The 25,940-nt window shown below is 46.6% G+C and overlaps 1 protein-coding gene across 1 annotated transcript in view; it reads right to left on the bottom strand.

Annotated features, from left to right (window-relative positions):
* Window positions 1-25,940, bottom strand: part of LOC144164825 (neprilysin-1-like) — a 67,263-nt gene that overhangs the window by 15,856 nt on the left and 25,467 nt on the right. Inside the window, exons 5-8 of the mRNA XM_077695086.1 lie at window positions 12,250-12,411; window positions 4,901-4,987; window positions 2,954-3,156; window positions 2,694-2,876 (exon numbers count right to left, since the gene is read on the bottom strand). Coding sequence (XP_077551212.1) covers window positions 2,694-2,876; window positions 2,954-3,156; window positions 4,901-4,987; window positions 12,250-12,411 — 635 coding nt within the window. The remainder of the gene's footprint in view (window positions 1-2,693; window positions 2,877-2,953; window positions 3,157-4,900; window positions 4,988-12,249; window positions 12,412-25,940) is intronic.

Consider the following 25,940-nt stretch of genomic DNA (forward strand, 5'->3'; position numbering starts at 1 on the left):
CGTTGGCGTGCTGTTGCCATAAGCACCGACTGCTTGCGGTCAGTGGGCACAGGCCAGAATCAACAGACACTTGGCCTGGTGCGAACACGCTTTTTCTCCGTGGTTGAATGGCGGGTTCTTCCCCGCTCGGCAGCCCACCACGCCGAGGTTTCGTGGTACGTCATTATCGTACGTTTACGGTTCGAGCCTCCTGTCCTGGAGCATACAACATGCACTCGTATTTACCATAGGGTTGTCTCCACGCACGAAGCCCAGTCGAGGAATGTGCAAATGGTTTGAATACCAGTGCCTTCTACACGAATGTCTCTCCGATGGCTAAACAATAGCAGTAACCGATTCCAACCTGCGCCTTTTCCAAGGCCACAAAAGCCTGTGAAGTGCACAAATTGGCCGTTAACGTCGCCATTACCTACAATCCCAAAACGAGCTTAACTAGAGAATTCCGAGCTGTCTAAAACAGCTTCCTAGCGGGTATACTGTCCCCTAATTCACCGATCAGATAGCCTGCGCACTCTCTTCCCAGGATTCTCAGAAAGCACTGATTTTTGTTCCCCTGGTAACCTTGGTAACTACAGGCCATCTGTTTTCGAGCGAAACAAGTAAACGCAAAATGATAGCGCGAACACCTCGAACCTTGCGTATTTCAACTGGGCTACAACGAATCTACCCCGCTGAGCACCCGGTAACATGTGAATACTGATTCCACTCAGGTACCTGCCTTAATTCATACGAGCCCGGGATGTGCTTTTTGACGCAGCCCTCCAAGCTTATCTACGTTCCTTTCCTTGCACGGACTGTGAAATAACTTGATGACCTACGCCGACTTCGCCTCTCACCAATTCCTGCTCTGCACAAGTGAGACGCACGGTTGTCACATGGCCTGCTGGACAAAGAGCGCCATTCAAGTTTATCCAATTAAAATACTTTTGCACCAATCCTGGAAGCCAACTGGTGTGATTTAAACTTTATTTGGCAAAATACTTTACTTCTGAGAATATTTTCATTCTAATATCATTGTCATGAAATACAACTTAACAACCATCGCGTGGTAGTACGAGAATATTTGGGCAATGACGTCGAAATGTTTCTGTGAGCACTTTCGTCATCGAAATGGGTGCGGAAAATCTCGAATGCAACATCCTGAGGTCTCGCATTTTTGGCGGAAGTATTGCCTGATATTTTTTAACATGCGAAGCATACTTTGGCAAATTTGAAGGTTTAGTGTTTCTTTTTTCATCGCCTCATTTCTTTCAAGGCGCTTTATCTGCACTTTGCGAAAGCATCTCTGCTATAATAGCGTGAACACGAGTTAAATGTACGCAAGACCATTACAAGCTAAAAATTGGCTCATGGCTCGTACGTGTCCGCAATCTTCAGCGCAAAATAACAATCAGGCATATTCATAGCCCAACGCTGTATAAAATGAGGTCACTACCTCCATTTATTTAAAGGTTTAACTTGGACTTCTTTTTACGACAATAAATAAAAAACGCGCTTAAAACAGGTCAATTATCACAAACTATTAAATGTTGTGAAGAGTGGATGACCAGCGGAGCTGAAATTCTCCGCTGGTTTTAAGTGCGAATGCACTTCTTAAGCGACCCTGAACCTGCGTCCACCGGCGATGTCCGCATAGCATACCCACGTGGGGGATTGGCCAGGAATCTCCTCGTCTTCCTTGGCAACGGGGGGAGATGGGCGCGTGCTGCCTGGCCGCTGACATGGCACATACCCACGTGGGGGATTGGCCAGGAATCGGGCGTGAGAAGAGCTAATGCACCCGCTTAAAGGAGTACTGACACGAAATTTCAAAGCTGAGATCCGCTCTAGCAATCAAGTACAACGACAACACAAATAGGTGTCTGTGAATAAATGCATCTTTCTTTCTTTGTAGTTGTGTGTGTGTGTGTGATCTCTCTTTCGCGAACATTACCGAACCGCGCAAATTCAACTCGTGCATTCGCACTTTCACATTCTTCCCCTCGGGGAAATGCGGGGAATTTTTTACCACCTAGTAGTGGTACAGAATTCAGGCTCATGGTATGACCAATTTTTTTATGGGGCGCTGACGGCAATAATGTCTAATGAATAGACGTATGTACAGGCAGACACTGTAATTTTAACTAACTCGCTCAGAAGCATGCTCAAATGATAAGACGTATATGCGTGAGGTGTAACACAAGTTTAGTCCTTGAAAAGTATGCCTATTAATAAGTAAGCTTCTGATGGTGGGTATTCAAGGGATGAAAGGTCTGTTTGCGCCCGCTTTCTTCGAAAGGTATGAAACGTAGAAGCTTGAGGTGTAAGCCATAATTTTAGTTTGAAAAGAGTTCTTATTGTTAAGTAATTTACCGGAAATTCATATTCAAGTCGCCAGATGCACGCGCTTGAGGTTAAAACGGTGTTTTTTCAACGTCATACGGCTTCGGCGCTGCCGCCGTGCTAAAACCACATACACAGGGGCATCCGTATTGCAAATCATTGGGCCCCAGAACGCCTCCAACCTGAAAATTAGTTGGAGCTTAAAGAGGTTTTGTTCTTTAGGGTGAAAAAGTACATACTGCCGTAGCCACATACATTTTGCTTAAACTTTCATGACAGCGACTGGTTTGGGTTGTAGCAAAACAGCGCGACAACCAGCAAAAACAACCAATGTTATGCTACTTTTTCTTGCAGTTGGGGACGCCACTAACCGCCGCCAGGCGTCCCTCGAAGGCAGCGATCTCGTTGATGAGGTCAGCGGCGGCCACCGTGGCCCCGAGAATGAGTGCCGTCCGGTACATGTAGAGCTTGTAGCGGTGCAGGATGCGGAAGAAGGGGCTCCGGTACCTGCCCCGGAGGACGACCCTCTCGACGCCGAATGCGGGCCGGCCCAGCTGTGGGACACGGCAAAGACAAAGCGGCTTGGGGTCAGTTCCAATGCGCAGGCCACATCTGAAGTGGCTGCACTTACGTAGAGTATGTGCTTGTTGTTGTCCGTCTGGTCGATGCCGACGCGCACAGAAATGATGGCGTTGAGGCCCACTTCCCTGACGAAGTCGCCGAGGACTTTGAACACGTCCAGGGACAACTGGCTCTGCACCATGGGCCACCGGACGATGCCGTTTCTCTGCAGCAGGTCGAGCAAAGGCTTGATCCCCTTGGTGTTGCGCATCTCTGCGGTGGGCGACAACGCAGGTGGGGACGTTGTTACGGATTCTTGCTGGTACTCAGACGCGCGGATCGGACGTTCAGTGTTCACACCGTTATAACCGATGAAGCATTACTGACGCAGGTGGGGCGGAGGTTCATTGTAAACAAAGCAAAAAAAAACCACAAAGACGCAGAAAAAAAGGACGTCGAAATGACCGACAGTGCACACGGAACAGTAGTGCAGTCTTTAAGCAAAAAAAAATGTGTTTACTTGTCTGCACAGCACTTGAACGCACCCCTCAGGCGAGAGCAGTTCGGCCAGTCTACCTAACAAAATGTGGATCAAGTGCCTGCATTCAGGCAATTGAGTAAGCAACGTCTCCTGAAGGCTGTATTTCGTCCTACACGACTAAGACAAGCTTTAAATGCGTGGAATAGAAATAATTACAGTGAAAAGTTACGTTCCCACTAAAAGTGCTCTTTGCCTGCCAAATTCAATGCGGGTATGTGCCAGCTTGTCCTTGCTATCACCGTCATGCGCTATCCCCTCGCATTGCACGGCACCGCCCAACATATAGCGCGCAAGCAGTGGAAATACTGTGGCACGGTGTACACCATGCACTGGCGTAAGTGTGGGAGTCACGTCAGGCTAACATTGGGCTTTGAGTTCGAACGTCGTCATCCGCGTAACCTGCATCATGATGTACACTGAGTGTGATGCAGCTTTGCATGTCGTAATGTTAAGTTTACGGCTATGTAACGTTTCTTCAAGGTAAAGCGCTAACGAAGGGTACTGTCTAAGGCTCTCATTTCTCGTAAAGGCGATAACAAGACGACACTGCAAGGCAAAAGGATGATAATAATCAGGTGACACGTTAAGAAATTGGATACTAATGCATTATCTTCACATGATAAGGGGTGCTTAACTGTCCTTGTAATTTTTCTCCCGTGTGGTTTCGGCTACATCCATACTCCTAACGGTTCCCCGAACCCAAGCTTTCCCCATAAGCGAGGACAGTTTCCATTTACTCATTCAACAATGTGGAATCAAGGTCTGGTCAAGTAGAGATGTCACCGACGAGGAAATCACCTAAGATGTCTTACGAAATATCAGATGCCAAGCAGAAAAGTCGGTAAATTATAAAGAAGCTGAAGACAACTAATAGAAGTGCGTTTAGGTGATGTTCATGCCTTTAAAACGTTCTGAGTGATATATATGAAAAATAGTGCAAACATTGCGAGTGATTTTACTGGTGAAGAATTGCCACTTTATCTTCCTGCGTTAGGGCCGTTTCTCGCAATCGTTAACCTAGAGACTATCGACATTGCTTGCGGCGCATCACCAAACAGCTCCATGGCCACAAAGAGCAAACACTGAAGTGCAAGTGAAACTGGCACTTGAACAATACTGTCTTGATTGGCCTAGTTAATGGCAGTATGAATACACAGGTCCAAATGGTCCGAATAGAACATTGTCTCTTTCACATTAACCTAAAAATATACTATTAAATCCTTCGCGGCTTTTTGTTCGACCGTAAACGTTACTTTTTTATTCGAAAATGTAAAGCAAATTTGGGCAGCCAGATTGATGTTATATGTAGGTTGTTGTAGGCTACATAGTACTACGTACGGTATCTTGAGAGAATACATTATTACATTCTCGTGCTACAAACTTTTCCTCTATTCCTATTAGGATAAATCTGCGTTAACATTACTTAACATTACCGTATCGAACATTCGGTCACTTTAAAGATTCCGTACGACTTACCTATGTTAAGGCAGCCCAAGTAAAACGCTGCGGCTTTCTGAATGGCGTTCTGGCCCCTGTAAGACACGATGGTGTGGTTCAGCTTGTCTGAAACGAGAGAAAAACAGGCGATGCTCTATATGCCCAATTTCATTGGGCCGGAAGGAAGGCAGTTTAAAATCGAATATGTTCCTTTTTATCTCAGGCAACGTAATTCGTTGCTGCGAAACTGTGGAAGCACTTGTTCTAGAATAAAACTGCCTGGAGGAGCTTATCCTACCAGCTCTTCTAAGAGAATTGCAATGGTCAAAACAATTTTTCTAAACGTTCTTGCATTGCACAAAATATGAGCGGGCACCACACATAGTTATATGCGATGATGCGCAGAGTGGTAATAACAACATTGCAATACGTTATTCGCTAAAATACTTGTTCCTTATTCATAACCATGGAAACAGCCTGTCAGGTGAGGTTAAGTGATTAGGGATACTGCCATTTATTGCTGTTCATGGTAAAGTAGATGCTCGAAAACAAAAAACGTTCCGACAGTGGCCGTGTGTGATTCATACGCAAATACCCCTGAAAGGTCTTCACCTTCCTTATAAGGATCGAAGCCCCTTAGGGGCTCGGGGCTGTCGGCGTCTCCAGTCGTCGTCGTCGTAGCTTGATGTAGCCACGGTACTAAAACACCGGGACACTCGTTTTCCAGCACCCCGTGCTAGAACGCAACTCGTATAAAAAACAACAACGTGACATTCGTTTTCCAACACCTCCCGGTAGAACTTTTTGTGCTTCAAAGACAAACACTTTTATGGCAAAGCTCTATACTCCTGCCCCACAACGGTTTCATCTCCGTGGACGAAAACCCCAAGGCGCCAAGAATGCACTTATAAACTGCATGCTTCGCCTGTCCCCTGGTTTCACGTTAGTGGAGATGGCCCGGGATTTTCTTTGTCGGGGCTTTTGTGGGTAGGACTTGTGTGGCGGGAACGGATATGAAACATCAAATAACGTCTTCTCATTGCTCGCGCTATCTACGGCTAAATCTGTGAGCTATGATTAGTTCTTCCACCTCCAGGATGTTTGAAGGCCGTAGCACCCTGGTAAAAAAATCGGAGTGTCATCTTCGTCTTCCTATCAGCATAGACCTGCGCCTGCAATGTGTCGTGCTTCTTGCCTGGCGTTGCTTCCCAGAATTTCTGCAGCGGAAAACATTTTTTGGCGGCGCCTTCAGCGTGATCGGGCCGATTAGTACAAAGCAGCAACGGGAGACGAACACATGCTCACCACGCCGGACCGGCAAAAAAGGGCTCGTTAACCTTTGGTGACCCTCGATACCCTACCAGGGCATCTGAACATCAAGAATTAAGTGAGGGCAATCGAGAATGTGTTTATACGAGTAGGCATTGCATCGGGTAGCAGGATATGCTGACTAGCGCACACGACTTATACATTTGTTATTTTTGGTAGGAACCGTTGGAGTTGGCGTTAGAGGGAAATTTGCTGTTGTTGTCGAAAGTCATTGGAGCTTTCTAAACGGGAGAGAAATGAGTCCTTGGAGGAGAGCACTCAAGTCTGAATTCACAAGTACACTGACATTTCGATTCCCAAAACCTTAAGCGAGACAAAGTGAGCGCAAAATCACGCAGACGTATTCTCGTCTCTAGCTTTGCGCCCTTTGTCAGAGCTGTGAAATTGAATAGCAACGAGAAATCACACCGAAGAACTTTTGTATAGCAATATTCCATTCATACAGATTAGAATAATAGAACTTTTGGGCTACATTGTATACAACGGCAGCGTCATTTTCAATTGACGCGATGTTGGAGTGAGAAACGCATGTTTTACTTCGTTTGGGAGACCTGTGAGCGTGCAAGAGGCTACAGGAGCATCAAGAATAACTGGGTCTGTCGAAGCGGCGCAGAAACGACGAACTGCGCCGTTTTTCTTGGGCTCTTGCGTGCCAACGGGGTTCCCAGCACAAGCAAAAACAAAACAAAACATGTATTTTTCACACCAACACGACGTCCTTTCAAACCGACCTTATTGTTTTACAGGATTCGGCTCCAGGTGCGCTATGGAGTGGCTTCTTATTGGTCACACAACTAAGTCTGAGTGGCTCATGATTGTGTTTTGGGATCTTGAAGTGCGGGACGTTTCGATTCCACGTATGCCTCCGATATGGGAATCATGTGGTAATTATGAATGCAACATTTTGTTTTAAAAATCACAAGGCAATTACGGCGGCGAAAGAAATGCGCTGACGATTTCTGTACTCCCTAATGCGAAATTTGTGCGCAGTGAGATCTTATGTCTTCTCGGTCACGGCGCATTTCTGCTGTATATCAAGAAGTCATCACGTGATCAGCGAAAGCACGGCGGCGCTGGCGGCGAGCATGTTGGCGCAAATCGTGTTTGAACTTCCCGCGTAAATGTCACCTGGACGAACGGAGCAGCAGCGCCTGACGAAAGATGAGGCGAAGGCATATGAGAGAGATGACGACATAGCAGCGCGTTCCGCCCTCCCTCCTCTTCCTTTTCTCTAGCTGCCCCGACGAGCGCCTCTTGCGGGATCCGCATACTGTTCTCGCCCTCACACTTTCGCCGATTTTTCCTCAGCCGTTTTGTTTCTGTTTCCGCTAGCTCGGTTACAACCAACGTTACTAGAATAATAAGTAACGTTGGTTACAACGCCGTCGCAAGTCGCCGTCACCATCCCCACCGCCAAACCCCAGCGGCAGCCGCCAAAGTGCTTGCGCACTAATATGAGTTTAAGTTATCGGGCCTTTGCGAATGGTTGGTTGCTCAAATGGAAGAAGCAGGGAAATAAATATAAGAATACCAAACGATTCCGTGGTACAAGAATACAGGGGTGGATAGAACTGCCTTCACAGCATGTCTCTGACAGCACTGTGAAGCGCACCGAGAAAATTATAATTGCCGATAAACATCGTTGGCGAATTACAGCCTAGAAAAATATTCACGAATTCAGCGACATTACGTGGAATAAAACGCCACACCTTCATGCGATGCCGCGTTTTTCTTAGCTCGCTGTGTGAACAACATCTAACTGGCCTCTACAAAGTATTATGATTTCATTTTTGCAATGGTGGCTTCCTCTGCATTACACCAACTTACGAGCGAACGAACGTTCCTGGATCTTCGGTGGATTAAAAGTACTCCATGAAAATACCCAACAATAAGTGACGAAAACTTCATACTTTGATAGCGGTGTGATTCAACTCTGTTTCCCGCGTGTTCTTTTGAACTTCTGGTGCCATCAACGGTATTTTCTTCAGGTGGATACATATGTACTAAGCAAGACAATGGGCGAGTTGGTACAGCTTCCATGTTACGGTTAGGATTGGGCATATAGGCACAGAGTCCGTCTTTGTAACTTTCTACCTCCACTTCACAGCTTCTTTGTGTTATTTTAACCATGTTCTCTGGGGCACCATTACGAGCAATTTATTTTTGAACGGTTATTTTGCTTGCACCGTAGGGATACTTCAACTCACGAAATAAAGAGCGAAATAAGTAGCCGAAAAGTCCATTTTAAACCTTAAGAAAGGTTCAAGAATAAATGGCAGGCTGTTTTGCGCTGGCCCAGCAAACTACAAAGGCGATTGGAAGCTGTCCATAGAAGGCGCTGCAGTTCGGGTGTTTAAAGAATTTTTGTTACTAGTTGTTTATTATTTGTTTAGTTGGAATATTGTTGTTATTTACTACCGAGGGCCATTTGTAGAACGGTATTCATCATATAAAAAAAACCTCTTTCTATATGCAAACAGGTGCAATGACACAGTAGCAGGTGTCACTGTAGAAACAACGAATATATAGGGGTCCTTATTTGCTTATTTATTTGTTTATTTATATATTTATTATTTGTTTTTTATCCGTTTATATATTGCTACCTTCAGCTGTTGCAATATTGGGATAAAAGAAGATAAAAAAGGATAAACGTGCATTTGTTGAACAACTACACAAAACGAAAAGCAAGGGACGACGCGATCAGCAGTTACATGAGTAAAACACACTACAAGCTTACACAGCAATTGAACGAATAACATCGGCTGTACACTAAATAAAGTAAGACAAGAAAATTTCATTAAATATAGGCTACAGTACAAAAGTCGAGACGGCGGTCACACGGGTGCAAGGTTAGCATTTGAGTTTGTGTAGATTCGAAAGAAAACCTTAGTTGTGAGCCAACGCTGTAATCTTTCTAGCGAGTCCTTGTGTCTATGCCGAGTTTAATCAACTTTAATATGTTCAGGGCAGCAGCTTATACGGATACGCGTAACACAGAAAGTCATTTTATTAAAGGTATTACAAGTAGAACGGCTACTGCAGGTGGAGCGCTCCACACGCTGATCATGCTGGCTGTTGCCTACTAGCGCGTCTTCGTGCTTGGGCGGTATTCGTTTCCTCTATGCCTTTGAGTCAGAGACTTCACATTCTGGGAGAGTGACGTTACCTGGACTCGCTCTCTCTCGGCTTCCGCTGACACTTGCCGATGGTTTGAAATACAGCCGTGACCTTTTAGTGGCAAAGCCCCTCAGGGGCTCGGCGTGTTGGCGTCTCATGTTGTCGTAGTAGCCGTCATGTCGTTTAGTCACGGTACTAAAGCCCTGGGGCACACTTTTGCGCCTCGAGCTAGACCGTAACACGCTTTAAATAAAACACCGTCACACTCGTTTATGCCTTACGCTATAACGCTTCGTCACGCGCAGTAAAAAAGCACCGGGGCACTCGGTTAACCCTCGCGCTAGAATCCTTCGTGCTTCAAAGACACGATACTTTTACAGCAAAGCTGCATACCCCTACCTCACAACGGTTTCTTCTCCATTGGCAAAAAACGCCAAGGCGCCAAGAATACACTTATACACTGGATTCTTCGCACCTCCCCAGGATTCACGTTGGAGAAGATGGCCCGGGATTTTCTTTTCGATAGCACGCGCCCTTTATTTGGCAGACTTCGTACTTACACCAACAAACGTGTATCTTCCGAGGAATAAAATTCACATATACATGGTTAAAGTCTTCGAAACGTACCCAACTGGCCGTAAAAAGCTCCGGCGCGAAAGTTGGCACTATGCCGGATGGACGAGGCCTAAAAAAATAACACCACTGAGACCGACTTGCTGAGTGTTGTAGAAACCCGTAATCGGCAAGCGTTTTAGGTTCCATCGGAGAAGGGCACGTATACTGGGTGATTGAAATTTAGTCGATGTTTTATATTTTTATTTGTCGCAAAGATGTACGTGAAGACGACCTCCTCAGTGTGGTTATGCGCCCAGGGAGGGACACAATTAGTTGGTAACTATTGATGCCGGTGACCTAATTAATAAAATTAAATAATTAACTTTTTAGTGGCTGCAGTAAGCAGGTGCGTTTATATTGAATATTTAGATGTAATTGTGTTTCTACGCAGTTTCTTTTGGCAGCATTCTTCGAGCGCATCCGTATTCCGCGACATCAGACTTTGCGATGCTTAATTGCCGTTCGCATGATTAAGCAGGCAATTCTGTGAAGACCAGCGCAAAGCTCCTCACTTTTGTGACGTGCCTGCTGTCCACGGTCTTTAGTTTGACAACGGGGTGGAGGCATAGCCAAACTGAAAACTGACACCCTTTCAGTCTTGGCTCGCGTTATCGCAATCTGCAGTATTTGGACGCTACATTGAAACTGAGAACAAAAGGGAAGAGCTTTGTGGTGGTCCTCACAGTCTAGCATGCGTAATTGTGCGAACTACCATTAAACTTGGCAATTCGATATCTCGGAGTACGGATGTGCTCGAATAATGCTGCCAAAGCGTAGAAGCGCGATGGCGTCTAACTTTTCAATACAAACATGCTTACTCACTGGAGACTCTAAAATGCTAATTATTCAGTTTTAGTTAACTAACCCACCGACATCAATTTTTACCACCTAATTTTGCAAAACCTCACTGTAGAGGCGGCCTTCACGTACATTGTAATCATGCATTATTTTTTTACTATAGCTAGCAAGTCAAGTGAACGTCGTTGAAGTCTTTGCTACGTTACAAAGTTGTTAGGAAAGACAAAAGCAATTGCGAATAATAGCAGGAATTTAGAAAAATTGGGCCCAAAGTATACGTATGACAATTGTTTCGGTAGTAGTAGGGATATTCGTAGCGTAACCTAGAATACCTGAAGGTAATTTCCATTAGTTATTCAAGAAAAAAACTCTGATAAAGCTCCCTAAGTTGGAAACGTAATTATGGAAATGAATCCGAGCGCGACAGCCATATAAAACAAAATCTTCCTCCTTCGCCTTCATAAAAGTTTTGAAGTAATGGTCTAACAAATTTTATTACCTATTTTGCAGAATGCCTATTAATCCAATGGAATAGCGCTGCTTGTAAGTACGACAGTACATAAGTGGGCTGCAAGTGGATGAGACGATGCACTTGTCATCGTGCGATTGTCGTCCACTTTCCAACCGTCGTCGTTGCACTCAGAGCATTTCTGGATAACGGAGAACCAACGAGCCCTATTTGTCGTCTTTTATCCGTCAGAATGAGCAACAGGTGGCGCGAAAAGCAGAGCAGAACATCCGCACAAGTTACAACGAAACCACTTCTGCGAAAAAAAAAAAACGAATGTAATTGTAAAAAAGAGTGGGCTTCAAGAAATATGGAACCCGCAACTATGGATTGCGGGACTAGTGAAGGCGGCTGAGGCAGGTTCTCCCAAAAGCTAGCCACCAGTTCATATCTGTGCAGATAAATTTCATCATTCCCGATAACGATCATACTATGTGTGGTAAGAAGTGTGTGACGGTGGGCAAAGGAGGTTTAAATACCTGAGAAACTATTACACGTAAATTATAACATCGAAGCGTCAGAATCGCACATTTCTCCTAGTGCAACTAGCGTGTGCGTTCATTGCACTCTTCGATAAGGCAGGCTTCAATTTTATGTGCAGGCGCTAGCTGGCATAACGGGACACTACTCAGGCATTTTGTTCGGGGGGAATCAAGTGATAAAAAATGAATCCTTCCTGCAAGCACGGGCGTCGTTCTAACAAGGGTCTGATTTTGGTATACTGTTTTTCCGGCGTCTTCACTCTAACACTGCTTCCTATTGGTCGGTTTCTTGCACCATTCTAATCCCTGTAAATAAAAACATCTTCATCAGCTAATGCAAATTGGCCATATTGCATGCCGCTGTTTCTTAGCGCACTTCAGATTTCTTCACCACAATGTAAAGGTTTCTGTAGCCGTTGGCCTACCTTGCTTCCATATCGACCACCCAAATTGAACCTCTCTCTTCAATGTGGTGAAGCAGACTAGCGGACAAATTTGAGTGTAGCAAAGGAGATGTACAGCAGGAGACAGGTGCTCACCCATAATGTCGTCGTAGAGTAGGGCCTGGCTCTCGGACATCACGTTCACCTCGAAGGCGTCCATCGGCACGAGCGTCTTCAGCAGCCACCCGCCACACACGTGCTCATAGAAGTCGTCGCATGGAGACACCATGGGCAGGACAGTTTCGGAAAAACGTGCCACTGCACGCACAAACGACCAGTGAGAGTAGCGAGAAAAGGAGGCAAAGATGTAATCAATGAATCCTGGCATTACGAAGGGACCATTGATTTTGTATAAAAAAAGCGATACCCATTCTCAACATCACTATTAAGGGCAATTAAGGGTAGATACCCCTTATACCGCCAGTACAAAAAGTTTCGTAGATGGCCCAAATCAAGTAGGTTATATAAAGCGTGCTCTCCAGGGAATCAGGCATGCTTACAGGCCTTCTCTTCATCGCTCAAGGGGGCCTCATAAAATAGGAAGGAACAATTGCCAGCCACGTCTTTAGATGTTGTACGAAGAAAAATTGTGTACGTTTGTACCTGGCCTATCTGAAGCATACCTACATAACGGGATGGTACCTGCTATCGCAGTAGAAAAATTTTTGAACGTATTAATTTTTATTTGACGGTAAAACCGTGACATTGTTTTCATGTTGGGGGAGGAGCGTGCACACGCAAAATGTGCACGTGCCCACACCAGTGCATCTTCGCGAGTGCACGCAATCGCGCGCAAGGACTTGTTGTTGTTGTTTTATACCTTTATTAATAGAAGAAAGGCCATGCCGCCAAAATAGGGGTAGTGAAAGCCGGAGAAGGGAGGAGTATTTCAGTTAAAAGATTATGCATCCATGAAGACCGCGCTGGGGTTCCCTTCAGAGTGCTGAGGTCGGGCTAAAGTGAAGATCTACCATTAGGGGATTTTCACGACCGGAGTAGGCCCCAGTCTACACAAATCTTGACTCTCTACTCCGAACAGCCCAAGTGCTCTGATAAAATTTGAATCTTGAAATGGAGGATACTCTTCTGAGGCATCGGGACGCATATCATTGGTGAGGATAGGCCGGTACAGTGAAAACGCGGAGCAGCGCCAGATTAGGCACTCAAGGGTGGCGAATACGGTCATCTGGCAGTGGGGATAGTAAGGAGGTGGAGACACCGTTGGGTAAATCCCTTTTCCAGTGATTCGGGGTGTGAGAGCTGCGTTGGCCCTAGCTTTGTTGACGAATACTTCCGCAGAGCGAGGCATCGGGGGAGCCAGAGCCAAGTATCCAGGAGGGTGTTAGGATCGGCCAACACAGGAATTCCTCGCAAGCCCTAGAGCAAAGTGTGCGTGGATGAATCACCCAGAGGCACGAGGAGGCAAGAAACCCTGGCGCCAGCGGCGGCGGCGGTTTCAAGTGGCGGCTTCTATATCCTCGGTTCACCGGACGCTGCGGGCCACTTCTTTTCTTCATACACGTATGAAAGAAGGGTCCACCGAAAGGAAGCTGCAGTTTCAAGTGCCCAAGCTCTTCGGTTTCCAACCGTCGGGGAGAGCAGGAACTCACTCGTCTTCACGTGCTGGGAGCCGAGTTGAAATTCCGTTCTCACGGGGCCTCCAAAATGAAGACTTGCGCGAAGTGGTGCAACTCCGGCACAAGACACGATCGATGACGTGGATATTCACCCTTTCCATCGACCGAGTGGTCCGTGTGCATCAGCCACGCCTCATGTCGTGGGCGGTACATCCAGTGTCATCCACTGCCCACCTGATTGGACAACCTGTGTGAAGTTAAATTCCCCAGCCAGGGATCTGGACAATACGAAATTTATTTAAACCACTGTATTCATGTTATTCTTGTTCTCCTGTCTCGACTGTCATCATGTAGAATAAACCTCCTGTACAGTTTCCTCCTAAGCAGTCATCTCGAGTCTCTAGTCCGACACCATGCCGAGCCGGGACTTGCGGGCGTGAACGAGTCAGACAACCCAAGGGCCCCTCATCTCCAACACTGGTTGGCAGCAGCTGGGATGGACCGTGCCTCATCGTGCTGTCTCTGCGGGTGAGCGTTTGGCTTTTGCTATGGGATTCGCCAGGCTTCAGATTTTGAGAGAATAATCTTGCACTGGGAATCAAGCGCTTGTCAATTGAGAAGGGTTAATCTCACGACATTGCTTGGAAGCAGAGCCAAAGCAAAGCAGAGAAAGCGGGGTCATGGACTTAATGAAATTGCCAAAGTCGGACTTGCTCTTGTTATGCGAGGAACTGTCAGTAGAAGTGCCAAGCAAAATAACGAAAAAAGAGCTGTGCAAGATCATTCCTAAAAGCGTCGAGAATAACGACGAGCTTGTACATGCATGGAACCTGGTTCGAGAAGCTAAAGAGAAAGCGGAACAGGAACAGAAACGACTTCAGGACGAATCTGAACAAGAGTGGGAGAAAGAGAAGGAACGGCAAAAGTGGGAAGCTGAAAAAGCGGAAAGAGAGCTAAAGCGACTGGAGGTATCGGATGGATAAGTACATGCATCCATATGAAACTGGACGGGACATAGGATTGTACCTAGGAAATTTTGAGAGAACTTGTGAACGGGAGAACTTTGCTCGCGGTACTTGGACACAACGGCTTCTGACACTCTTGCCATGTGAAGTAGCTGAAGTGATAGCGAGACTTAGTACGGAGGATGCGGCGGATTACGAGAAAGTCAAAGGCAGCCTGCTGAAGAGATACAGGCTTTCAGCTGAAGCTTTCCGCCAACGTTTTAGAAGCTCAAGTAAAGGCGACAGCGAGGGCTATCCGGATTTCGCGTATGGCCTTAAGACTAACCTTTTGGAGTGGCTTAAGGAAGCAGGGGCCTATGAAAGCCGCGATGGAGTTGTCGAATGCATTTGCCTTGAGCAATTTTATCGAAGCATCCCCCAAGCGGTGAAGCTGTGGGTTCAAGACAGGGAAAATGTCGGCACAGTTGAAAGAGCCGCAGAGCTAGCGGAAGAGTACGCTACTCGCAGAAGGTTGAGCACAGATGAGAGTGCATCACACGCTAGGAACGCGACGCGGAGTCATTTTCCCAGCAAAAAGAACCTTTCTTCGAAAAGTTCCGTGCAGGCGGAGGCGCCAAAAAGAGTGCCGGAAAAGCGGGAAGATCAGTCGAAGAGAGAGGGTGCAGACAAAGCAGGAAAAAAAGAGTTGAGGCTAGTAGGCCACTTCTCTGCTACAACTACAGTGGTGTCGGGCACTTTGCAGCCAAATGCACCAAACCTAGGGTAGTGTTCAAGTGCGTCGATGATAGCGACGAAAATCTAGAGCTCCTTAGGCCATACTTGCACAAACTGCAAGTCAATGGAAAACCTTGCAACGTGCTTCGGGATAGCGCCGCAACGATGGACGTTGTCCATCCGTCCTACGTTGCAGCAGACGATTTCACGGGGGAAGTCGCATGGATAAAACAGGCGGTGGAGGAACACAGTGTATGCGTGCCAATGGCTCGGGTGAGGATTTGCGGGCCGTTTGGGGAGCTGATCACTGAAGCCGCAGTCTCGAAGGCCCTGCCACTTCAATACCCTTACCTCTTCTCAAATCGATCGGATCGATTGCTTAACGAGGGAGGCCAGAAACTCGGAGAGGGAGGGGTGCAAGCTTTGACAAGGTCTAAGACTCGCCAGCTCGCCTCTCAGTTAAGTCAGATTCCCGAACCTAATGTAGCCAGAGAGGCACACGCCAACCTACCATTGGAAACACTTGAGGAGGAAGAAGTGACGGGTTGTCAAAGGCAGACAGATGCAAAAGGCTATGACCGAACAGGGACTTCGATTACTGAGCCAGCAAATGAAGCAGAGAGCTCTGAAGGGGCAGTGTTATCTCCAGTTTCACGCAACTTTGATCGCCTTCTTAAGGTTAACCGGGAGTCACTAATAAAAGAACAGAGAGAGGACCCCACTTTGGAGAGATTGCACGTTACGGCCAAAGAAGGCATTGCTCGACGCAATATAACTGTGCATGAGAAAGGAGGCTTACTGTATCGCCACTACCAGGAAAAAAAATGGCATTCGGTTCTAAAGCGGGTGCTACGTGCTCTGGGCTATTAGCACAAAGAGGACTGGGAGGACTGTCTGCCGGCCACATTATTCGTTTTGCGTACGGTTCCCCACGAAACTACGGGTTTCACCCCAGCGGAACTTGTGTACGGAAGAGCCCTGCGCTCCCCCCTCCGAATGCTGAGAGAAATGTGGGAGGGCACAGGAGAGAACCAGACAGTAGTAGAGTACGTGCTTCAACTACTGGACCGCCTTAACAGTACGAGGGAGATAGTAAACCGCAATATGAAAGCTTCCCAGGAGGCTTCCAAAGTCTACTATGACAAAAACGCCCGCCTTCGAACTTTCCGCGTGGGCGATCGCGTCATGATTCTTCGGCCATCGAGGAAAAATAAGCTGGAAGTTCACTGGGACGGTCCTGTAGAAGTTATGCAGAAACTTTCTGAGACGAATTACGCGCTAAAGATTCCAGGAAGAGGGAAGCAGGTGAGAATTTATCACTGCAATCTCATGAAGCCGTACATGGAACGCAGCGGGATCGTAAATCTAATGCTCAATGAACCCGAGGAGCTCGATAGTGAGATTTTGGATTGGAAGGAGAACGCAGGAGATAGCGTCAGCGTGGAGAAAATCTTGGCTCTTTCTGTAAATACAGAATCTCTGAGTTCGGGCCAGATTAACGCTCTAAAGCGGCTGTTAAGCGAATTCGCTGACCGATTCAGCAGCCGTCCAGGAAAGACACACCTCCTGACGCACGAAATAGAGCTCACGTCTGACGAGCCGATATGGTCAAAACCATACAGGGTATCACCTCGGCAGAAGGAGATAATGGAAGCTGAAATACAGCGCATGCTTAACTTAGGGGTAATAGAGCCAGCTGAGAGTGACTACACCTCACCGCTGATTTTAGTTGAGGCACCAGGCAAAGAGCCTCGTCGCTGTGTAGACTACCGAAAGCTGAATGCTATTACCAGAGACCAACTATACCCGATTCCCAACATAGAAGAAAGACTATAAAGAGTGAGCGGCGCAAAATTCATTTCCACCCTCGATCTCGTGCGCGGATATTGGCAAGTACCGCTCTCAGAAAGTGCGAGCAGGTATGCCGCTTTTATCTCGCCGGTTGGCACCTTTCGACCCTTAATGCTTAGGTTTGGGCTGAAGAATGCCCCCTTCAGTTTCTCGAAACTCATGGACATCGTACTCGGGGATATGCAGGGCTCTCCCTTATTTGGACGACGTCGCTATATTTTCAGAAACGTGGGAAGAGCATTTAGAACACCTTAAGAGCGTGTTTTCTAGGTTGCGAGAGGCCGGACTAACTATGAAGGCGGAAAAGTGTAGGTTTGGTTGCGCTCACGTGGCTTACTTGGGCCATGTTGTCGGCCAGGGAACTAGGAGCCCATCAGAGCTAAAAATTGCTCCGATCGTGGCATTTCCCCAGCCTCGAACTAAGACGGACATTCGATCCTTTTTGGGACTGGTCGGATATTACCAGCGGTATATCCCGAACTATTCACAGCTGGCTGTTGAGTAGTGTTTCTTTGTCGAAAACAGTACGGAAAACCGCAGGCGTGAACTTGCCTTTAGATATTAGCGAGTTCCCGCTCGACTGCGCGTAACTTAACGGGGCGGCTGGTGCCGCGCACGCAGGAGATATCCAAGGAACGATGCGAACAGTGTGGGGTTCACTTGAAGCTCTGTTTTATTATACGCACAGGTATACACTACAGAAAGAGGGTAAGGGCACGAACAAAGAGGAGAGTCTCGGTGCCTCAAATGGCAATGGTTGGCGTCGGTTCATCTGCAAGCGCGCACACATATAAACACACGTCGCTCGCTGGCGCCGCACCGTCCGGGGGTCTGTGGCACTTCGGATGCGCCGCATGGTGTAAACAGCGGCCGCTTTTCGTTCCGATCCTCGTCTTCGGTTACTTGATCCGGGGCCTCCAAAGTCCTCCCGATCTCTTCCCCGTCAGCGACGTGTAAACTTTAGACACGCCTTCCGAGAACGGAGGAATTCTTAACACTGGCAAGGCCCTTAACTGACGCGTTACGAAAGGGAGCACCCACTGAAGTACCCTGGGATGCCGAAAAAGAAAACGCATTCAAGAGTCTCAAGGCAGTGCTTAAGTGCCGACCTCTGCTCCGAACCCCTGACTATTCTAAAGAGTTTATAGTCCAGTGTGACGCCAGTGATAGAGGGATGGGTGTTGTCTTAAGCCAAGTGGGCGACGACCGCGAAGAACACCCGATTCTGTACGTCAGCCGTAAGCTGACCGGTAGAGAGGAAACGTACAGGTCTTCGGAAAAAGAGTGCGCCTGTTTAGTATGGGCGGCGCAGAAGTTGTCGTGTTACTTGAATGGAGCAAAGTTCATCTTTGAGACCGACCATTGCCCTCTCACGTGGTTGAGGCAAATGTCCCCCAAAAATGGTCGCTTGCTCAGATGGAGTCTAGCTCTCCAGGAGTATAATTTCTCTGTACGCTACAAGAAGGGAAAACTGCATGCGAATGCTGATGGCTTGAGCCGACTGTTATGAGGAAACTCAGTTGGATCGCCTCCGGGGTTTCTTTTTATTTTAACCTTGTTTAGGGCAGTCGGCCAATGGCGTTTTCTACAGGACCTATACCCTTGCTTTGGCGGCACCAAAATTCAGCCAAAATCAAATAGCTTCTGTAGTAAAGTGTTTCGTTGTCGGTGCAGGAAGCCTGGTGGGTCTTTGGCGAATTCTGAACGCTTGCGTGTGGGGCGGTGCAGTGTTGCATGGGATAGCCCACTGGTGCTTTCCTTTGTTAATTGTTCAAGATCGTATGTTCCTTGGTGGAAGACGGCCCCTACACCCAGTTCCAGGCTCATCTCTTCCTGCCCAGCGGTCGTCAACGCTGGCCATTCGAGATTTTTCTTGCAGCGGAGGAGCTGTTAGGATCGGCCAACATAGGAATTCCTCGCAAGCCCTAGAGCAAAGTGTGCGTGGATGAATCACCCAGAGGCACGAGGAGGCAAGAAACCCTGGCGCCAGCGGCGGCGGCGGTTTCAAGTGGCGGCTTCTATATCCTCGGTTCACCGGACGCTGCGGGCCACTTCTTTTCTTCATACACGTATGAAAGAAGGGTCCACCGAAAGGAAGCTGCAGTTTCAAGTGCCCAAGCTCTTCGGTTTCCAACCGTCGGGGAGAGCAGGAACTCACTCGTCTTCACGTGCTGGGAGCCGAGTTGAAATTCCGTTCTCACGGGGCCTCCAAAATGAAGACTTGCGCGAAGTGGTGCAACTCCGGCACAAGACACGATCGATGACGTGGATATTCACCCTTTCCATCGACCGAGTGGTCCGTGTGCATCAGCCACGCCTCATGTCGTGGGCGGTACATCCAGTGTCATCCACTGCCCACCTGATTGGACAACCTGTGTGAAGTTAAATTCCCCAGCCAGGGATCTGGAGAATACGAAATTTATTTAAACCACTGTATTCGTGTTATTCTTGTTCTCCTGTCTCGACTGTCATCATGTAGAATAAACCTCCTGTACAGTTTCCTCCTAAGCAGTCATCTCGAGTCTCTAGTCCGACACCATGCCGAGCCGGGACCTGCGGGCCTGAACGAGTCAGACAACCCAAGGGCCCCTCATCTCTAACAAGGGGTAACGGAAAAAAGACGGCACTTCCGTGCTTCGCGTGTGTTCTCAAGTTGAAGGCAGGGCCAGGGGGCTGAGGGCGACGCGTTGTCCACCAGGGGAGGCGTACTATCAAGACTCTCCCATGCTGCATCATGTTCAGCCTGGTCGCCCCCATCCGGATTTCTGGTGTACGGCGGGTCAATAGGTTTCAATTTCCATCTTACTCAACTCGTTACTCAGCCTGCTCGTATTACTTCACATAGCGCTAACATCCTCGACTTAGTTTTAACGAGTGCTCCCGGCCTTGTTAATTCTTTGAGTTCTTTGCAGGTCTTAGTGATCATTGTTTTATTCAATTCAAGCTTAAAGAAAATATTACTCGTTCCAACGGTAAACAAAAACGCATCCAAGACTACAGGAAAGCCGATTACGCAACAATAAACACACAACTTGAAGCCTTTATATATGAATATATGCCAGAATTCTACGCTGGAAGCGTAGAAGAGAACTCGTCACTTCTTAAAAACAAAGTTATTGAGTTAGTACACAACTACATACCTCTCCGAATCGTTCGCTGTAACCATCGATCACCATGCTGTAATGTATCTCTAAAACGCAACTTGAACAAAAAAAAGCGACTGTTCCGGCAAGCTAAGGAACGCAACACAAGAGATAGCTGGCGTGCATACCATGAGGTTTCCGCACTGTTTAAAAATTCCATAAAAAAAAGCTAAGCGCGTTGACTTTTAAACCAACCTGCCACCTCTTTTGTCTGATAATATTAAAAAATTTTGGACAATCATCTAGGCCTCTGAAAAGAACACTGTATCGCTGTGCTGTTGTTCCACCTGAAAAATGCTGTTCTGTACTTAATGACGTGTTTTATAAATCATTTTCGAATAACCTGTTACTTTGCACTTCTTTACCTGAACTTTTTAAGATAAACTTCTCGGCAATGAATCCCTTGATTATTGATTATGATGGTGTCGCGAATTTGATGCGTAATTTAAAAAATTCCTCTTCTTCAGGAACAGATGGCATCCTTTCAAAGTTTTTGAAAAAAAAACTGAAGTCTACTCATCTATAAATTTGAGCAATATTTTTTCGAAGTCTCTTTTGTCGTGTTCGTTGCCGAAATATTTTAAAGTCGGCAAGGTGGTTCCATTGTTTAAATCTGGCGACATGCAATCACCTGTAAATTACCGTCCTATTTCTATAACAAGTGTTCCATGCAAGATTCTAGAGCATATAATATTGCCGGGAACCATGTATGGGTTTGTTTATTTATCGTTTGTTTTTACTTCTCGGCCACGCGCAGCTCTGGTAACTGGGTCCCAAGTGAAGGGCGTCTTCCATTCTTTATTTTTATGCCGCACGGGCTATCTCCTTCAGATAAGCAGACTGTTTTGTTTTAACGTCACTAGCCCAGAATAATCCTCTCTGATCTAAAATGTTCCGTATGTAAGTTGACGGTTCCAGAAACACTCCCGCCGAAAGATAAAAGCCTGCAGAGCAGACGCCGCGGCATTCGAATCAACGCTCACCTTCGCACGTGCCTTTGTTAACTGCTGCTTCGCCGCCTATATTCTTTCAGTTGTTAAGGCAGCACAAGTTCGCTCCAATAAAATTGTTTTCCTTAAAGACAACTGCGTCGTCTCTACCCACGTGGCAATATTTTTTCTGCTTATTTATTTTCTAGAAACAAATTCATTCTTTTCATCCAGTGAGCACGGCTACCGTAAATCATTTTCTTGTGATACCCAGCTTATTTCATTTACACATGACATTAGTGCCGCGTTAGATAATAGATTTCATATTGACATCATCTTCTTAGACTGTTCTAAAGCATTTGATCTTGTTTCTCGATTGATTGATTGTGGGGTTTAACGCGCCGCGCAACGCAGGCGATGAGGCGCGCCGTAGTGGAGGGCTCCGGATTAATTTTGACCACCTGGGGATCTTTATCGTGCGCCGAAATCTCGTACACACGGGCGTTTTTGCTTTTCGCCTCCATCAGAAAAGCGGCCCCCGCGGCCGGGAATCGAATGATCTTGTTTCTCACCAATTACTTTGTTATAAATTAAGTGCCCTCAACATTGACCGTAATAATAACTTGTGGATTGAAAACTTTTTGTCCAACCGAACACATATTGCCTCTGCTAACAATTTTGATTCTGCTCTTTGTCCTATCACCTCAGGGGTTCCGCAAGGCTCTGTTCTAGGACATTTGCTCTTTCTTATCTATATTAATGACTTTCCTAACTCCGTAACATCCTAAATAAGGTTATTCGCCGATGATTGTGTCTATTACCGTGTAATATCATCAACTTCTGACATTCTAACATTACAGTCTGGCCTAGATAAGATTTCTACCTGGTGTGATACTTGGAAAACGTGTCTTAACCGCCAAACGTGCACACTCATGACAATTTCCCACAGTGCTGCTCCGCCTAACTTACACAATTATAGTCTTATGGATTCCTTACACGACGAGGTCACCTCTTACAAATACTTAGGTGTCTACATAACATCTAACCTTTCCTGGCAAAACCACATTAACCATATCACTAACAATGCCAACCACATGCTTGGTTACCTCCGTCGCAATTTCTCAATGGCCCCAGTTTACGTAAAGCAACTTCTCTACAAAACACTAATACGCCCATGCTTGAATATGCCCCTTCTGTCTGGGACCCTGGAGTAGAATATCTAACAAATGCAATTGAATCTGTTCAAAGTCGTAGTGTACGTTTTATTCTTGCTAACTACTCTCGGACAGCAAGTGTAACATCTATGAAGGCTACTTTAAACCTTCCTCTCCGCTCACACCGTAGAAAACTAGCACGGCTAGTACTACTGCACATAATTTACTATTACAATCCAAAATTAGGAAGTCAACTTTTCTCTGCACCTTTATATATATCATCTCGAACTGATCACCTCCACAAATTGTTCGTTCCGCAGTGCCGCTCGAATTTATTTTTCTACTCATTTATTCCAAAAACCACCACTGCATGGACCCACCTCCCCGGCTCAATTGCTAGCATAACCGAATTGTCTGCATTTAAAAATGCTATGAAAAAACACTTTCTTTAATCCGCGTTCTTGTTGTTTTTTCCTCAATTTTAACTTTTTTATATCCTTTCCTGTGTTTGCATTATGATTAACTTCACTCCCTTCTGAAAGGCCTTCGGGCCGTGAAGGTACAATAAATGAAATGAAATGAAATAGGTACGTATAGTTGCCCATCAACAGTGCTGGGGTAAAACCTTTCATTACCAACGAAGTAGAGCCTCGTGTTGTGTAGTTTTCTATTTGGTGTCTGCAGAGGCTAAAAATGTTCGCAGAGGCTGAAAGGAAGCGGACTGAATTACCAAATGACCATTCTTTCAGATTAAACGAGCATATATTTTGTCTCAGTCGTCTACGGTAAGTGACACCGACCCCACTGTGCTCGTGTCTTATCTTACTGTGTGCTGCACTCTAAGAAAAAAGGGTAGAAAAAGGGAGGACACTGGGGGGGTTTTCTCGCCTGGACCAGCGAGACTCTCCCTTTATCTCGTTACACGTAGCACCCTCTGTACGGCCTCTACGAAACACCGAAACTGGGGAGGAAATATTCTCCCCTGTCATCTGCAATCTGCTGTCGCCGCCGACACCGAAAACGAAACTGTTCATCGTTGCACTGTGGCTTTCGCCGATCGGGCGCATACGACGACTACGAGCAACAGCGCCCCTGAGGTGTGCGGCTTGCTTGTTTTCACGGTGTCTTTTTTATTATTATTATTATATATACCATGTGCTCGCCACGCTAACGCACGGCTCGCCAGCCGTGTGTTTGAAGCACATTCTGTGGGCACCGCTGCATGCTTGCTGTGGGCGACTCGCCTGCGCCCTGTTCAACGTTACCAGTGAATTTGTGGACGTTTTATACTGACGCCCAAGGGTAAAAGAGGTCAGCGATGATAGCAAACTGCCCCTTTTTCCTTCAACGAGCACGCACCGCAGCATATTGACGCATTATTTACCAACAACAGAAAGCCCCCATTCGGTAACATCTTGGCTTAATGGTTCCCAGACCAGCGGTGTGCTCTACGCTAAAAGAGCGAAGGCGAGGAAATGAGTATCATTACCCAAACATACCTGCCGTACTGTTTCGTGAAACGTTTTTTTTTTTTCTTAGAGCTATTTTACGGCTTCTCACAAAACCTCAAATTAATAAAAGTTTGCAATTGCACGAGTTTCATTTGATGAAATAACAAAACCCCCCTAAGGCTTACGCACGGCCGTGGGTTATCGAAACAAGCACCAAGCTCATTGTTCCTACTTGCATTCTCGCTGATCAGGTTTATAAATACTTTCTCGGCGTTGCAATATTTAGTTGTGGATTGTGATCATGCGGCCATGTAAAAAGTGTACTATATATTGTGGAGTATACGTATACGTGTATTATGCTTGTGATATTGTGTGTTGCGTGTATTGTACGTTGGCAATGTCTTTAATGAAGTGCATGTCGCTGTGTTGTGCTATATTTCTTCCCAATATGTGCCCGCCCACATGCGGCCTCCGTGATGTTGGCTATAATAATATACGTTATCCATAAAGGAAACAAAGGAAGCGCCTTGATGTAAGTGCCCACTGATGGTGATGCTTAGTAGCTGCCCCTCCCCACCCCTACTTTTTTTGCGTTATCTATCGGTAATTTTAAAACGTTGACGATTGCTTTACCTTCCAGCACGCTAGAGGGCGAGCAGTGTCATCTCCTCGCTCGGACGGATGTAACGGCGACGGATACGTTTTTCGTGTCGCCTGCATTGCCTTTGCGCTGAGATTTACGATTGCAGACGATCTGCGTTTTGGTGCATCGGTTATAGCAAGGTACGGCGACTAACAACAACTGGTTGTTCTCAAACGGCCGCATTGAATGCTTGTGATCTCGTGTGCGGTGAACGGCGGAGATACGAGCCTTTCGTAAATAAAGGCGGCATTTTGAAAGCAATCGGTATGACTTCTGTGTTCACGGCGGCGCGTATGCCCTGAACGTGTAGGCGGAGCGCGCAGCGAGACGAATGCAAGAATTCGCGCATATACGATTGGTGACATGGCTTGCTAACCGCAGTAGGTAATTTCTTGGTTATTTTAGCGCATTTTAAGCGCACACAACCACAGTAACCTACGTATTTGTACTTCCTCGATCCTCAAACCGATCATCTCGCTAGGCCTTTCTCGCATAACAAGCCTTGCTCGGGTGACGCTGCCAGGGGAGGAACGTTCCTTCATTAGCTCACGAAAGGGGGGAATCTTCCTCCACTCTTATGGGAGAAACGCTGTCCTCCATCTTGAAGAAAGAATCTTTTTACCACTTAGGGAGTAATATATTGTCACGAAGCCAAGGACGACGCATTTGTCTTTGAAGGAGGACTATGTTTTTTGGAGCGAACTTCTGCTCCCCTAACAACTCAAATGAATACAGAGGCGGCGAAGCAGAGGTCAACAAAGTGACTTGCGCAGGCGAATGTCGTCGAATCGAATGCCGCGACGTCTGCTCTGCAGGCTTTTATCTTTCGGCGCAAGTGTTTCTGGAACCGTCGATTCACATCGAGAACGTTGTAGATCATAGAAGATTATTCTGGGCTAGCGACGTTAGGGCGAAACAATCTGCTTATCTGAATTTGATAGCCCGTGCGGCATAAAAATAAAGAATGGAAGACGCGCTTTGCTTGGAACGCAGATAACACAGCCGGGCGTGGCCCGGGAGTAAAAACAAACAATAAATAAACAAACCTATACATGGTTCGCGGCAATATGATACATTCCTGTTTCACCCTTAAGGGAGAAACTACCACACCCTTTTTTTCTTAGAGTGTGTGCGTTCGCGCTTCACCTAATTCATAAAAATAAACCTGCTACAGTAACTTATTAATCGGTGGATACGGAAAAAGGCCGCCAAACAGGCATACATTTTGCCACAATAAAACGTTTACCCTGCGCTAGCCTCTGATTTGTAGAGTAATATGCGAAAACCACTGTTACATGTGTTGTTTTCTTTAAACCAGCAGAAAAATTAGAAGCGTCTGCCCTTATCCCGTTACACAGAC

The sequence above is a fragment of the Haemaphysalis longicornis genome, unplaced genomic scaffold, assembly GCF_048455015.1.
Source record: "Haemaphysalis longicornis isolate Haplotype H1 unplaced genomic scaffold, Haemaphysalis longicornis Haplotype H1 scaffold_14, whole genome shotgun sequence".
NCBI lineage: Eukaryota > Metazoa > Arthropoda > Arachnida > Ixodida > Ixodidae > Haemaphysalis > Haemaphysalis longicornis.